Here is a 15638-nt window from a genome sequence, read left to right as displayed (position 1 = left end):
ATAGTAGACAAAATCTGCATTGCCACCAGCATCAAATAGCACATTTAGTAGGTGCCAGTACTACTTTTGGTGCTTTGAATGTATTAACTCATTTCTCTTGACCACAACTCTATGAAGTAGGTACCTTTTTTTATCCCTGTTTTATAGATGAGGAAATTAACACAGAAAACTTAAGCAGTTTGCTGGGTTTAAACCTAGTCAGTCTTGTTCCAGTGTCTGTGCTTTTAAGTGACTACCCTGTACTGCAACTTCAGAGACAGGAAACTTAGCGTTGAGGGAATTATTAATATTTTAAACTCAGTTTTTAACATGGGTATAGTTATTTAAAATACCTTATTTATAATACTTTTTTTTTTTAAGGAAAAATATCAGAAGTTTAAAGTTGGAAGAGACCTTATATTTTGTTTAGTTCACCTCAGTCATTTTATAGAGAGGAAGAAGGTCAGATCAAGATAAGTGAAATTACCTACGTAGTGCTATGCAGCTTGTTGGTAGAAAGGGATTAGAACCTCAGGTGAATATCCCAACTTTCTGTAAGCAAAAAGAAACAAGGTGTTGTGGAAAGAATGTTTGACTGGAATTTTGCATGGCCTGCATCTTATTCTTGATGCCCCCACTTAACAGTCTGTGTCCCTAAAGGATCTATTACTTTGTGTTACATGGGTATAATAACATCTTCTCTAATTACTGGCAGTTGTGATTACAAGGAGTAATGGAGTAAAGATATTCAATATGCCTGAAAACCCTATACAAATAAATACAACCATTCTGTGGTGTTTTTATGACATATGTTCAATAATTTTTATTTTTGCTTTTAAATATTTGTGGTATCTCAATAAACTAGATTACTAGCAATGAAAAGCTTATTCAGTATTGCTGACTTAGAATCATTTGAGTCTCAAAATTTACTGTATTATGGCATATGTTATTTGGTCATATGCCTTTTACATTTTACTTTTTATTTACTTAAAACTAAAAGTTACACTGTGAATTTTTCTCACAGTATTCATTGAGTAAGTGAGAAGTTGTGCTTTTGCTTTGCTGATGAAGAAAATGACAGTAACATCTACTGAATTCTGCCCATTTGGTGTTGCTGATCATTTGACAATAACATCCTGAATTATCCTTAATCTAGATTCAGTGGTTTAACTAAAATAAAAAATAGAACTTGACAAAGTTGAAATATTTTACACCTTGGTGTGGTGTAGTAGGCATGGATTTGTTTTCTTAAATTCCAGGAAGACACACACTTAAACTTTTCTCTTGTTACAGGAATAATGTATCTGTGGCCTTGGACGTGAAGGAATCAGTCCCCTGTTGCTGTTAACTTAGGGTCAGGGACTGATGTTGTGGGAAGTATGGACCTGATGAATGGGCAGGCAAGCACCATTAATATTGCAGCTACTGCTTCTGAGGTAAGACATTTAAGAAGTTAAGCCTTTTACCTGACTTTCTCATTCCTTAAGCATTATAGTTGGTCACAGGTTTAAATCAGAACTTGGAAAAAAAGTACTATCAATTTTTGTAGTTTTTTTTTTTTTTTTAATTTTACCATTCTTGTGTTTACTGTGCATCTGAGGAACACTTAATCCTTATTTTTAGGAAACAAAAGAATTTTTGGTTCATTGGTTATCTTTTTTTTGGTGTAGTTTAGTCAGGTTCAGGGGCAACCCTGAAATTTAACATTTTCAACTGATTAATTTAGAGTGTTGTCTACTTTTCAGGAGGATTTTAGATAAAGGACTACATTTCAGAGCAGTTGTGTGTTGTGCTCATATTACTTGAGAAGAGATTTGAAAAATAATTATTAGTTAAACCCTTTCTTTGGTTTAGTTTTAAAGGATGCATAGGATTTCTTTCTTTTGAAGATCATATATGAGCTTTAGAGGTTTATTGAAAGGCTGCTAATAAAATTCATGGGAACAGTGTTTAAAGGTTTTTAGTACCAAATTGAAGCCCTGTACTATCTAGAAAACACACATTTTCTCTTGTTTGAAATTATTAATCCTGGGAGATTCTGTGCCCCCTGGATTAAAAAAAAAAATTTATTATAGTAACATATATACAACATACAGTTTCCCATTTTAACCACTTTCAAGTATACAATTCAGTAATATTAATTACATTCACAGTACTGCGCCACCATCACCATAGGATTTCTTTTTAGGGTATTTTTATATTACATGGAATTTGAGGGCAGTAGTACAACTGAGACAAAAAGATACTTTTTTTCACAGTCACTGAATTTTTCACACCATCTGGGTCCCTTGACTCCAAGACTATTGTTTTTAAATCTAATACATAGATGAACTTGTTTTTGTATGGATAATATTAGAAATTTTCTGACATGACTAAATTTTCTAATTATAGATCACAATTATTATGATTTTAACTATCATTCATTTGCTCATATCATCAAAGGGTCAACATTTTAATCTAATTACAGTACGGCTTTTTTTCTAATAGAGATTATTAGTTATTTGAACTTATTTTAAGAATTCCTAATTTTAAAGGCCAGTGATCTGTAACAAGATCTGTGCTAATTGGTGGTCATCTGGGTAGTAATAAATTCACTACTTCTTAAGCTGATGGGTTTGTAGCCAATATCCATTTTGCAGTTCTGAGATACCTCTTCTTCTACATGTTGTGCTTACAGTGGGCAGGCAAGTTCATTTGTGTTTTATATAGCCTGCTCTCCTTCATGCAGAACTAGTTTGATCGTATGAGTTTATCTATTTAGGTGAAACTTTTTGGGGGGACTTAAAAAAAACTTGAAAAGGGAATGATGGCTTCTAGATTTAGCACATGACTATTTCTAAGTCCCTGAGGTTAAAGGTATTTACACCAACACTTATTTGCTGGATAATTAATTACAGCAGCTATGAAATTATATTTTATCATACATACTTCTACAATGTGGAGTTTGATTTTCACATCGTTTTTATAAATATTGACTTTATTTGTATAGCTGCCTCAACATTTGTCATCTTTTCTCTTTTCTGATGTCCCCAAAGCCATTCAATTTAATGTTATGATCTTAACTTGTACATCAAGGCAGTTAGTTTTGCAGAGCCGGTGTTCTTTTCTCATAGTCAATTGCAAACCATATTGCTAAGCTGATCCCAGTAACATTTTCTCTCTGCTATTTTCTTCTGTTCTCTCATCATAGCTCTAACCCTTCCAGGATCGTTATACTTGTCTCTTTCTCTCTACAGGTGCTATTCTTCATGAGGGTGAGACAGATAGGAAGAAAAGGAGAGAAGTGAAGAAATGAATTTCTTGAGTATTTAGAGTGGGCATAAGGCAGAGAGAGGCTATGATGGTAGTGATGATGCTATTATTAGTGATAAAACACTCCAGGTGATGGAAAGGCCTTGTGATCAGATTATTGAAAAGCTATACAGGTGGTAGTTGGGATGGAGGAGGCAGGAATGTTGGAAGGGCTACTCTTGTGATGTGGCTTAGATTGTTGAGATGGAGATGAAGACTAAACTAGATTTCACCTTTCTAGTTAATGTATTGTGATTTTATTTTTGCCTCACCTTTTTCTTTTCTGCTTTGACTTTTTTGCCTGCCTTCCTTAGCAACTTTAGCCTCTGGCTTCTGTGTTTCTCCTTTTCTCTCACTTTATTGGATGAGAATAGTTTATGACTCTTTTAACACTTTGGCATCAATATTCCTTACTCTGCTGTATTCCACTTTAGCTCCATTTTGCTCCAGCCAGTTACTTAGGCTTTGCCAACACTGAAAATACTCTAAGTCTATGGTTTCAATTTTTTATTTTACTTTTGCAGGTAATTTCCATGTTTTTATCTCTAGTCCTGTCTTCCCTCATAAATTTTATTGAGCATTTCTAATAGACTAGAACATTTCATTTATAATATGAGCAAAATCAAATTGCTTGTTACTGTTCTGCTCCAAACCTGTAAAGAAAGTAGCCCAGCCCTTCTCTGACCTCTGTTAATAGTACCATCATTTTCTAGTTATCTAAGTTTAAATATTTAGATTTGTCACTGATTCACTTCCCCTTTGCCCACCACAATTGTTTTTTCATCACGTCACATATCAGTTATCTATTGGTGCATAATAAATTACCACAAATTCGGGGGCTTACAACAACACACATTCATTATTTCAGAGTTTCTGTGGGTCAGGAATCTAGGCATCGCTCACTGGGGCCTCTACTTCAGGGTCTCTCACCGGGCTACAGGCAAGATGTCAGCCAGGCAAGGGTTGCCTCTGAGGGGTGACAGGGAAGGATCCTCTTGTTGGCATGATTTAGTCCCTCAGGGGCTGTCAGACTGAGGTCTCAGCTCCTTGCCAGCTGTTGGCCACAGGCCACCTTCATTTCTTGCTACATGGCTTTCTATATGGTGGCTTTCTTCGTCAAAGCCAGCAAGGGAGGGAGAGGGTCTGCTAGCAAGATTACGGTCTTATGTGATGTAATCACAGATGTGAAATTCCATAATCTCATAATCTTTGCTGCATTTGTCTGGTTAGAAACAAGTCACAGGTCCTGCCCATACTCAAGGGGAGAAGATTACACAAACATGTAACTACCCGAAGGGTGGGGATCATCAGAGGCCGTCTTAGAGCCTGCCCGCCACCCTGTATCTCTAGAATACAGCCATTTCTCCTTATTTCAACTACTACCACCTTTAATTTTGTCATTTGTTATTTATTGTCTAGATTATTGCACTGACCTTTAGTTTGTTTTTTTTACTTCTTTTTTCGGCTGTTTCTGGTCCATTTGACTGAAATTTAAGATTAATGTACTTAAAATATAGCTTTTAAACTTTACTAACTTGTCTCTAAATTATCAGTAGTTCCTCATTGCATTCTAATTAAAAATAAATGTCCTGTCCACCTTTAAAGACCTTCCTCAAAATGCCCCCCAATTTTCTTTCTAATGGATTTAACATCTATTAATTTTCTACTTGAAACTTACATTCTAATAAAAGAATACTACATTTTGCTTATGTTTGTATATCCACTTAGCTTTTCTACTTCTATTTTAACTATCTCAGTTTTTCTACTTGGAATTTCCCTTCCCTTTATCAGCACGCCCCTTCCCCTCACTGTACAAAAAAAGAAATTCTAATCTTCTTCAAAGCCTATGTCAAATGCTTTGCTTCTGTTAACAGAGAGCTGTTAACATTGCAACTCAAGCCCATACTCCCCTTCCTGCCTCACCCAAGGTAGTAAGAAAAGCTAAGGGGCACTTAATGAAGATCACAGCCCAGGGACATAGTCCCACTAAGACTGAGACTTAATCATAAGATTATAGAATGCTTTTCCTCTCCCTACACCTTACCAACACATCAGCAGGGCTTCTTTTAAGGGATTAGAGCTAAAGGTACTGACTATTTAATAGTTTTGGTAGAAGGACTGAATCCTGGAGATTCCTCCTCACCATCTTCCCACAACTCTTCCTCTTGCATTTCCTTTTGATTTTTTTCTTAGAGTTTCAGTCTCTCTATTATATTATGAATCTCTTCAAGCATGTTGTCCACATCTTCCGTTTCAGCCCTTAGTGTACCCAAAGCATAAGCAACAAAAGATAAAATAGATAAATGGGACCTCATCAAAATTAAAAAACTTTTGCACCCCAAAGTAATACGACAATCTAAACAGTGGGAGAAAATATTTAGAAACTATATAGCCAATAAAGGTTTAATGTCCAGAATATATAAAGAAATCCTTCAGTTTAACAACAGAAAGCCAAACAACTCAATTTAACTTGGGCAAACGATCCAGTCAGACAACTCTCCAAAGAAGATCTGCAAGTGGCTAGAAAGCACATGAAAAGATGCTCAACATCGTTAGCCATCAGGGAAACGCAAATCAAAACCAAATAAAATACTATTTCACACCCATTAGAATGGCTGCTATTTAAAAAAAATGGAAAATAGCAAGTTGTAGGAGAGGATGTGGAGAAATAGAAACATTTATTCATCGCTAGTGGGAAAGTAAAATGGTGCAGCTGCTGTGGAAGATGGTTCGACGGTTCCTCAGAATGCGAAGTATAGAACCACCGTTTGATCCCCCAACCCCACTACTTGGTATTTACCCCAAAGAATTTAAACCAGGGACTCAAAGAGGTATTTGCACAGTGATGTTCATAGTGGCATTATTCACAATTACCAAAAGTTGGAAGCAACCCAAGTATCCATGAACCAATGAATGGATAGATAAAATGTAATATAGACATACAAGGGAATGTTATTCAGCCATAAAGATGAATGAAGCCCTGATACGTGTAACAACATGGACAAACCTTGAAGACATCGTGTTGAGTGAAATAAGCCAGACACAAAAGGACAAATATTGTATGATCCCACTGATTTGAAACAATTAGAATAATTAGAATAAATGCACTCATAGTGCCAGAATCTAGAATATAGTTTACTAGAGATGGGATAGGGAATGTCAAGTTAAGGCTTAAAATGCGCAGGGTTCCTGTTTGGAATGATGGAAATGTTTTGGTAATGGACAGTGGTGATGGTACCACAACATTCTGAACATAGTTGACAGCACTGAAATGTATATCTGAATGTGATTAAAGGGGTAAATGTTAGGTTTTATATGTGGTAAGAAAATTAAAAATTTTTTTAAATTCAAGGATCTACACTCTACAAACAGTGAATCTTAATTTAAACCATTGACTGTATTAATAGTAAAATTATAAAAATGTTCTATTATCAATTTAACAAATGTTCCACCCCAGTGCAAGATATTAATAATAGAGTGGTATATAGGAATTTGTATTTTATATATGATCTGTAAACCCAGTTCTTCTCTAATAAAAAAAAAAAGGTAGTAGGGGAAGGAAACAAACAGACAAAGGTACCCAGTGTTCTTTTTTACTTCAATTGCTCTTTTTCACTCTAATTATTATTCTTGTTATTTTTGTGTGTGTGCTAATGAAGGTGTCAGGGATTGATTTAGGTGATGAATGTACAACTATGTAATGGTACTGTAAACAATCGAAAGTACGATTTGTTTTGTATGACTGCATGGTATGTGAATATATCTCAATAAAATGATGATTAAAAAAAAAAAAAAAAAGGTAAAAGAAAACACAGAAAATACCAAACACTGTCACAGAAGTGAAAAATACCTTTGCTAGGCTCACCAGTAAACTGTATATGGCTGAGGAAAGAATCAGTGAGCATGAAGATACGTCGATAGAAACTTCCCAATCTGAGATGCAGAGAGAAAAAAGAATGTTCAAAAAAAAAAAAAAAAAAAAAAAAAAAAAAACATGGAGCAGTATATACAAGAACTGAATATATAAAAACTGTTGCACAGTTACAGAAGATGCAACTTGTGTAATGGGAATGCCTGAAGGAGAAAAAAGGAACAGAAAAAATATTTGAAGTAGTAATGGCTGAGAATTTTCTAAAATTAATGACAGACATCAAACCACAGATCAAAGAAGCTCAGAGAACCCCAAGCAGGATAATTACCAAGAAATATACACCTAGTCGTATCTTATCCAAAATGCAGAAAACCAGTACAATCAGAAAATCTTCAAAGAAGCCAGAGGAAAAGAAAATGCTTTACTTGTAGAGGAGAGAAGATAAGAATTACATTGGACTTCTTTTAACAAACCATGCAAGCAAAAAGAAAGTGGAGTTAAATGTTTAAAATGTTGACAGAAAAAAACACCAATCTAGAACTCTGTATCCAGCTAAATTATCTTTCAAAAATGAAAGAGAAATAAAACCTTTCTCAAACAGTTCAGAGAATTTGTCACCAGTAAACCTGCCTTGCAAGAAATATTGCAAAAAGTTCTTTAGAGAGAAACAAAACTGTTATATAGATTAAAAACTCATGTCCACATAAGGAAAGGAAGAACATTATAAAGAGAAGGAATGAAGGTAAAAATGAAACATTTTGTATTTTTTATTCTTAATTTATCTAATACATAATTGTTAAAATAATAGCAACAATGTATTTGGTGATTACGGCTTATGGACAAGTGAAATGAATGACATCAATGTTGAAAGAGATAAGAGAAAGGAATTGAGAACAGTATTATAAGACACCTGCTCTACCCAGGTATAATGTTATTTGAAAGTGGACTTTGATTAGTTGTAAATATATACTGCAAACTCTAAGGAAACTACTAAAATTTTTTTTAAAGAGTTTAATTGATATACTCAGAGAGGAGAGAAAATGGAGTAAAACAAAATGCTCAGTTAAAGCATGGAAAACAGAAAAAAGGGGAAGGTAAAAAAGAACTGGTACAATAAATAGAAAATGAATTATAAATATTGTAAATATTAATTCAACTGAACATAGTCAATAATCACATTAAGTGTGGTTGGTCTGAATATACCAGTTAAGAGAGATGACAGAGTAGATATAAAAACAAGACCCAACTATATATTTATAAGAAATCCGCTTTATTAAATATAAAGATATAGGTAGATTAAAAGTAAAGGGATGGTCACTTATTGTAATGGCCCCTAGTTTGTAAGCTCTTACAGCAATCACATGTATTCTTGACTTGTAATGGTTATCTCTAAATCCTGAGATGCTGAGCTCTTGGTGTATAACCTGGTCAATCTCTGGAACTTTGGGTATCAGTGTGACACCTGAGACTCGGAGGTAGAGCTTGGCAGCTGTGAATGTCAGTATTACCTCATACAGCAAGTGTTGAAAGAGCTAAAAAAGAGATCAGACTTCAATTAGAGATATGAATGAAGCGGATCTGGTTAGGAATAAGGCAAATCAGGCCAAAGGGTAAAGGGCAATACTGACTAGTTTTTAAAACTATAATTTTTGTGCGAGACCAAGGGAGGAGATGTTTATTTGGTGCAGGATCTATATTTTCTGTAGCACACTAGATAATTTAACTTGTACAGTCAGTTTGAACACCATAGGTGCATGGAGCTTTGAGTGGGAAGTGGGATTTGGTGAGTTTGTACAGGCTGGGGTGAAATCCCGATACATCCCAGAGTGATATGGGCAGAGAGTATAAGTGTATTTGCAGGGCCCCCTGAGGAACTGGGGAGAAATGTGGAAGTATTGGACTTATCCACCTGGGTTATTGCTGATTGTCTCACACATTGAAGACTGCCAATTTGATGGGCCAAGCCCTCGATCTGGGAGCTTTCCATTGTGAGGCTTGTTGCTGCCAAGGAGAGGCTAAGCCTACTTACAATTGTGCCTAAGAGTCTCCCCCAGAGAGCCTCTTTGTTGCCAGATATGACCCCCCCCCAAGCCCATTTGGCAGTGAACTCACTACCCTCCCCCCTACGTGGGACATGACTCCCTGGGATGTGAGTCTCCCTGGCAATGAGGGAAATGACTCCTGGTGATGAGCCAGTATCGTGGGATTGAGAAAATCTTCTTGACCAAAATGGAGAAGAGAGATGAAACAAAATAAGGTTTCAGTGGCTGAGAGATTTCAAATGGAGTCGAGAGGTCACTCTGGAGGATATACTTATGTGCTATATAGATATCACTTTTTAGTTTTTAGTGTGTTGGAATAGCTAGAGGGAAATACGTGAAGCTGTCGAACTGCAACCCAGTGACCTTGATTCTTGAAGACAATTGTGTAACTATGTAGGTTGCACAGTGTCTATGATTGTGAAAACCTTGTGGCCTGCATTCCCTTTATCCAATGTATGGTCAGATGAGTGGAAAACGGACAAAAATTATATGAAGAATAGGGTGAGAGGAGGGGATGGAAAGTTTTAGGTGTTCCTTTTTGCTTTTATTTTTATTTTTTTGGAGTAAAAAGTTCAAAAATTGATTCTGCTGATGAACACACAACTGTATGATGATGCTGTGAATAACTGTACACTGTGGATGACTGTAGGGTGTGTGAAAGTATCTCAATACAACTGTATTTAAAAAAAGTAAATGAACAATGAGAGGAGGAGGAGTATGGGATGTTTTGGATGCTCTTTTTTATTTTAATTTTTATTATTTTTTGGAGCAGTGAAAATGTTCAGAGATTTATTGTGATGAATGTACAACTATATGATGATACTGTGAACAACTGATTGTACACTTTGGATGATTGTATGTTATGTGAATATATCTCAATAAAATTGCATTAAAAAAGTAAAGGGATGGAAAAGATATACCTTTCTAACACAATCAAAAGAAAGTTGGAGTAACTAGATTAATTTCAGACAAAGCAGACTTCAGAACAAGGACAGTGATCAGGGATAAAGAAGGAAATTGCATAATAATAGTAAATGGGTCAGTTCTCCAAAAAGACACAACAATCTGGAATGTGTATGCACTCAACAACAGAGCATCAAAATGCATGAGGTAAAACTTGAAAGAACTGCAAGGAAAAAAGAGACAAGTCCACTATTACAGTTGAAGACTTCTACGTAACTCTACCAATATTTGACAGATCCTGCAGGTAGGAAGTCAATTAAGGGTATGGTTGGTTTGAACAGCACCAGCAGTCAACTGGATTGAATTGACACCTATAGAATACTTCATTCAACGACAGCAGAATATACTTTCTTAAGCTCACATGGAATATTCACCAATATAAACCATATTCTGGGCTAGAAAATATATCTGAATAGATTTAAAGGAATAAAAATCATGCAAAGTATGTTCTCAGACAATAAAGGAATAAACTAGAAATCAGTAAAAGAAGAATAACTGGAAAATCCCGAAATATTTGGAGATTAAAATATGCTCGTTTAAATAACATATAGGTCAAAGAAGAAATCTCAAGAGAGATTAAATATTTTGAACTAGATAAAAATGAAAATACAACTCATCAAAATTTGTGGGGTACAGCAAAAACAGTGCTTAAAGGGAAATTTAGAGGCATATTTTGGGGATATTGCAAGTTCAGTTCCAGACCATCAAAATAAAGTGAATAGCACAATAAAGTGAGTCACATGAATACCTTAGTTTCCCACTGCATATAAAAGTTATGTTTGTACTATATAATAGTGTTATGTCTTAAAAAACAATTTGCATATCTTAATACATGACACAGAGACACAAAGTGAGCACATGCTGTTGGAAAAATGGTGCCAGTAGGATTGATCAACACAAACCTTCAGTTTGTAAAAAGTGTAGTAAAGAGAAGCTCCATAAGACAAGGTATGCCTTTAGTAGAAAAGAAGAAACATGAAATACCAACATTCCAAGCTTCCACCTTAGGAAACTAGTAAAAGAAGAGCAAGTTAAATCTAAAATAAGCGGAAGTAAAGAAATAATAATAATTGAAACAAAGAGAAATGAAATTGAAAATAAGAAATCAGTAGAGAAAATCAGCAACACCAAAATCTGGTTCTTGGAAAAGATTAATAAACCTCTGACCAGATTAATAAGATAAAACTTAGTAATATAAAAAAATGAAAAGGGGGCCATCACTACAAATCCATGGACATTAAAAGGATAATAGAGGAGTATTATGAACAGCTCTATCCCCTCAAATTTGAAAACTTAGATCAAATGGACCAATTTCTTGAAAGATATAATCTATTAAAATTCATACAATGAAAAATAATCTGAATAGGCCCATATGTATTAAAGAATGGAATCAATAATACCTCCAAACAGAAAGCACCAGACCCATATGGTTTCACTGGTGAATTCTACCATGCATTTAAGGAAGAAATAATACTAATTCTCTACTGTTTTCTGCTGAAAATAGAAGCAGAGGTAACATTTCCTCATTCTGTGAGACCAGCACTACCCTAATATCAAAACCGGATCAAAACTGTACAAGAATAGAAAATTACAGACCAGTAAGTGTTAACATAGATGCAAACACCCTCAACAAAATATTAGCAAATCAAACAATGTATAAAAAGAATTACACATCTTGACCATGTGGTATTTATTTCAGGTAGGCAAGGCTGGTTCCACACTCGAAAACCAACTAATGTAATCCATTGCATCAAGAGTCTTAAAGAAGAAAAATCATGTATCAGTAGAAGCAGAAAAAGGATTTGGCAGAATCCAACACCAATTCATGATAAAAACTCTCAGAAAACTTGGAATAGAGAGGAATATCCTCAACTTGATGAAGAACATTTACAAAAAACCTACAGCCAAACATCATACTTAATGGTGAGAAACAGGATGCTTTCCCCCTAAGATCAGGAACAAGACAAGGATATCCCTTCACCACTTGTATTCAGCATTGTATTGGAAGTCGTAGTAGTGCAAGACAAGAAAAGGAAATAAAAGTTACACAGTTTTGAAGGAAGAAATAAAACTGTCTCTGTTTGCAGATTACATGATTGTCTATGTAGAAAATCCCAGTGCTGACAAAAAATTTCTTGGAACTGATAAGGGATTGTAGCAAGGTTGCAGACTCAAGATTAATACACATAAATCAATTGCTTTCCTATATACCAGTAATAGGAATTTGAAATTAAAAACACAATATATTTACATTAGCATCCCCAAAAAGGATGTGTTTAGGAAAGAATCTTAAAATATGTATGGATCTATATGAGAAAAACTGCAAAACTCTGATGAAAGAGTAAATAAATGGAGAGATATTCCATGTTCATAGGTAGGAAGACTTAATATTGTTTTAAGATGTCAGTTCTTCCAACAACTTATTTCATGGATATCAACAAAGTGACTCTAAAGTTTATTTTGAAAGGCCAAAGTTCAAAAATAGCCAACACCATACTAAAGAAGAACAAAGTTGGAGGACTGACACTGCCCGACTTCAAGACTTAGTGTAAAGTTGCGGTGATCAAGACAGTGTAGTATTGGTGAAACAACAGACAAATAGATCAATAAAACAGAAGAGAGAGCCCAGGAAGAGTCCTGTACAAATATAGTCAACTGATTTTTGACAAGGGTGCAATGAAGAAGGAGTAGTCTTTTCAACCAATGTTGAAGGAACAACTGGACGCCACATGGTCCCCAAAATGACTCTGAACAATGATGTTACACCTTTCACAAAAATTAATCCTAAAAACGCAAACTGAAAAAAAATTGACAAGTTGGACTTCATTAAAATAAAAAATTCTGTTATGTGAGATGCTGTTGAGAATAAAAGAAAAGTCACAGACTGAGAGAACATATTTGCAAACCACATATATGATAAAGGATTTGTACCCAAAGTATACAAAGAACTCTTAAAATTCAACAGGAAGAAAGCAAAATTCCACAGTAAGAAAATAAACAACCCATTAAAAAATAGGCAGATCTTCTGAAAAGAATATATACAGCTGTCAAATCAGCATATGAAAAAATGTCCAGCATCATATGTCATTATGGAATGGCAATTTAAAACGAGATAACCCAACACACTTATAAGAATGGGTAAAATCCAAAAAAATTGGCAACAACGATGATAGGGTGTGGAGCAACAGGAACTCTTATTCATTGCTAGTAGGAATGGAAAATGGTATAGCAGTTGGAACAGTTAGGCAGTTTCTTATAAAGATTAAAACAATCTTACTATATGACTCTGCAATCTCACTCCTAGGTATTTACCGAAATGAATTTAAAATTTATATCTACACAAAAACCTGCATGTAAATGTTTATAGTAGCTTTATTCATAATTGCCCCAAACTAGAAGTAACCTAAATGTCCTTCAAAAGGTGAATGGATAAACAAACTGTGGTACATCTATAAAACAGAACATTATTCAGCAGTGAAAAGAAATGAGCTATCAAGACATGAAAGACATGGAGGAATCTCAAATGCAGGTTGTTGAGTAAAAGAAAGAAGTCTGAAAAGGCTTCATACTGTATGATTCCAACTATATGACATTCTGGAAAAAGCAAAACTATCAAGACAGGAAAAAGATCAGCTGTTGCCATGGCTTCAGGAGGGAGTGGGGATGAGGGATGATAGAGCACAGTGCATTTTTAGGGCAGTGGAACTAAACTATTCTGTATGATTCTGTAAGGTGGACACATGATATTATCCATTTGTCAAAACTCCCAGAACTCTATACCACCAAGAGTAAGTTATAATGTAAACTATGAACTTTATGGGTTAATAATGTATCGATATTGGGTCCACTTGTAACAAAAGTATAACACTAATGCAAGATGTTAATAATCAGGGAAATTGGCAGGAGTGGGGGTTTCACCAGGAAGGAGGAACTCTGTGGGAACTGTACTTTCTGGTTAGTTTTCTATAAATCAAAAACTGCTCTAAAAAGTCTGTTAGTTTAAGATAATATAATAATAATAACGAAACACTTAGCTAAAAATAAAGCAAACAGAACAGAAAAAAAAAAAACTCCTTTTACAAGTCTGGAATTTTCTAACTAATCTCAACAATATACTATACTATATTTTAAGAAATTTTAATAATTTATAATCCCTAAAATAATACAGAACAGGAAAAAAAACTCCTTTTGCAAGTCTGGAATTTTCTGACTAATCTTATCAGTATATTATACTATACTTTAAGAAATTTTAATAATTTATAATCCCTAAGAGGAAAACATAAGAATTTTGTTAGTAAATAGCTATGGCATTTTTTAAAATGATTTAATCATATAGTGTAGAAGTTATGATTCATCATAATTCCTTAGGAAACTGGCGTTTCTATGAAAGAGTGTGATTATTAGAATGTCTATGGGATTTTTTGGTAACAGTTTTATTTTGCTGCCCCAAGTATAGATACTGTTGAAATTCAGTTATGTATTTTATTGATATTTTGGGAAAAGATTATGAAACTTAATGTCATTCTTTTATATTAGAGGCAAAATGAGCTTCAACTTTGAGGAAATGATGAACTTTGTTAATGAAATATGGGATAATACCATTTTAGAACACATGGGGTTTATGAGATCACCTAGCCCAGTTGATCTTCAACCTTTGTAAAACCTCTGTCCCTTTCTGATAAATAAAAAAATCTTGTGTCTTTTTGTAACGCTGTTTGAAATTTCTGAGTATGCTGAATAAAAACAAAGAGATTATATTTGATCTTTTAATTTGAAATATGTTAATTGTATAATTTCAGTGTAAACAGTTTGTCTTCCTTGTTTGTCACAAACCTTTGGTCCTTGGCAATGTGGGAAAATGGAGCACATTGTAGATGACTTAGTGTTTTGTACCTTTATGCTGCTTTGTTTTCGTTACACAAATCTCCAGTCGCTATCTTTTAAAGTATCAGTGAAAATAGGGAAAACTGGTACGTAGAAAACCTGATAACTTGTTTTAGGAGATAATATAAATAGGAAAATATTTTATCCAGAAATTCATGAAGTGATTATTTGAAAGCTCTATTTAGAAATTGACTCAAATTTGAGTTGTAAAAACACCTTTTGAAGATGTTCTGGAAAGAAATATAGTGAGAAGAGAAACATGAGTTTCCAGATGAGATTTTTTTTTAGCCTCAGTGTTAGAAAAACATTACCTGAATCCATTGTATATAGACACTCAGGATAATACACATTTTTACATGAAATGATACTGTTAAAGAACTGTTTTCTCGAGAGTGTTATGAACCTGACCAAAAAAAAAGATACGTTTTAACCATGTTACATTATATCCATAGCAAAAGTTTATAAGCACTTGAAGTGTATTTATTTTTTAACGGTTTTATTAAGGTATAATCTATGTACTATACAATTCATTTGTTTAAAACATACAGTTCATTGTTTTTTGAGTAAATCCACAGGGTATGCAGCCATCAGCCCAGTCTAATTTTATA

At 34.3% G+C, this 15638-nt stretch overlaps 1 protein-coding gene across 4 annotated transcripts in view; it reads left to right on the top strand.

Moving 5' to 3' along the window:
• Positions 1-15638, top strand: part of RALGPS2 (Ral GEF with PH domain and SH3 binding motif 2) — a 214576-nt gene that overhangs the window by 56076 nt on the left and 142862 nt on the right. For all 4 annotated transcript variants that reach the window (XM_037825267.1, XM_037825268.1, XM_037825270.1 and 1 more), the window contains exon 2: positions 1273-1415. In XM_037825267.1, coding sequence (XP_037681195.1) covers positions 1359-1415 — 57 coding nt within the window. In that variant the 5' untranslated portion in view covers positions 1273-1358. The remainder of the gene's footprint in view (positions 1-1272; positions 1416-15638) is intronic.

Source organism: Choloepus didactylus, chromosome 2 (assembly GCF_015220235.1).
Source record: "Choloepus didactylus isolate mChoDid1 chromosome 2, mChoDid1.pri, whole genome shotgun sequence".
Classification (NCBI taxonomy): domain Eukaryota; kingdom Metazoa; phylum Chordata; class Mammalia; order Pilosa; family Megalonychidae; genus Choloepus; species Choloepus didactylus.
This window is presented reverse-complemented; position numbering and strand designations above follow the sequence as displayed.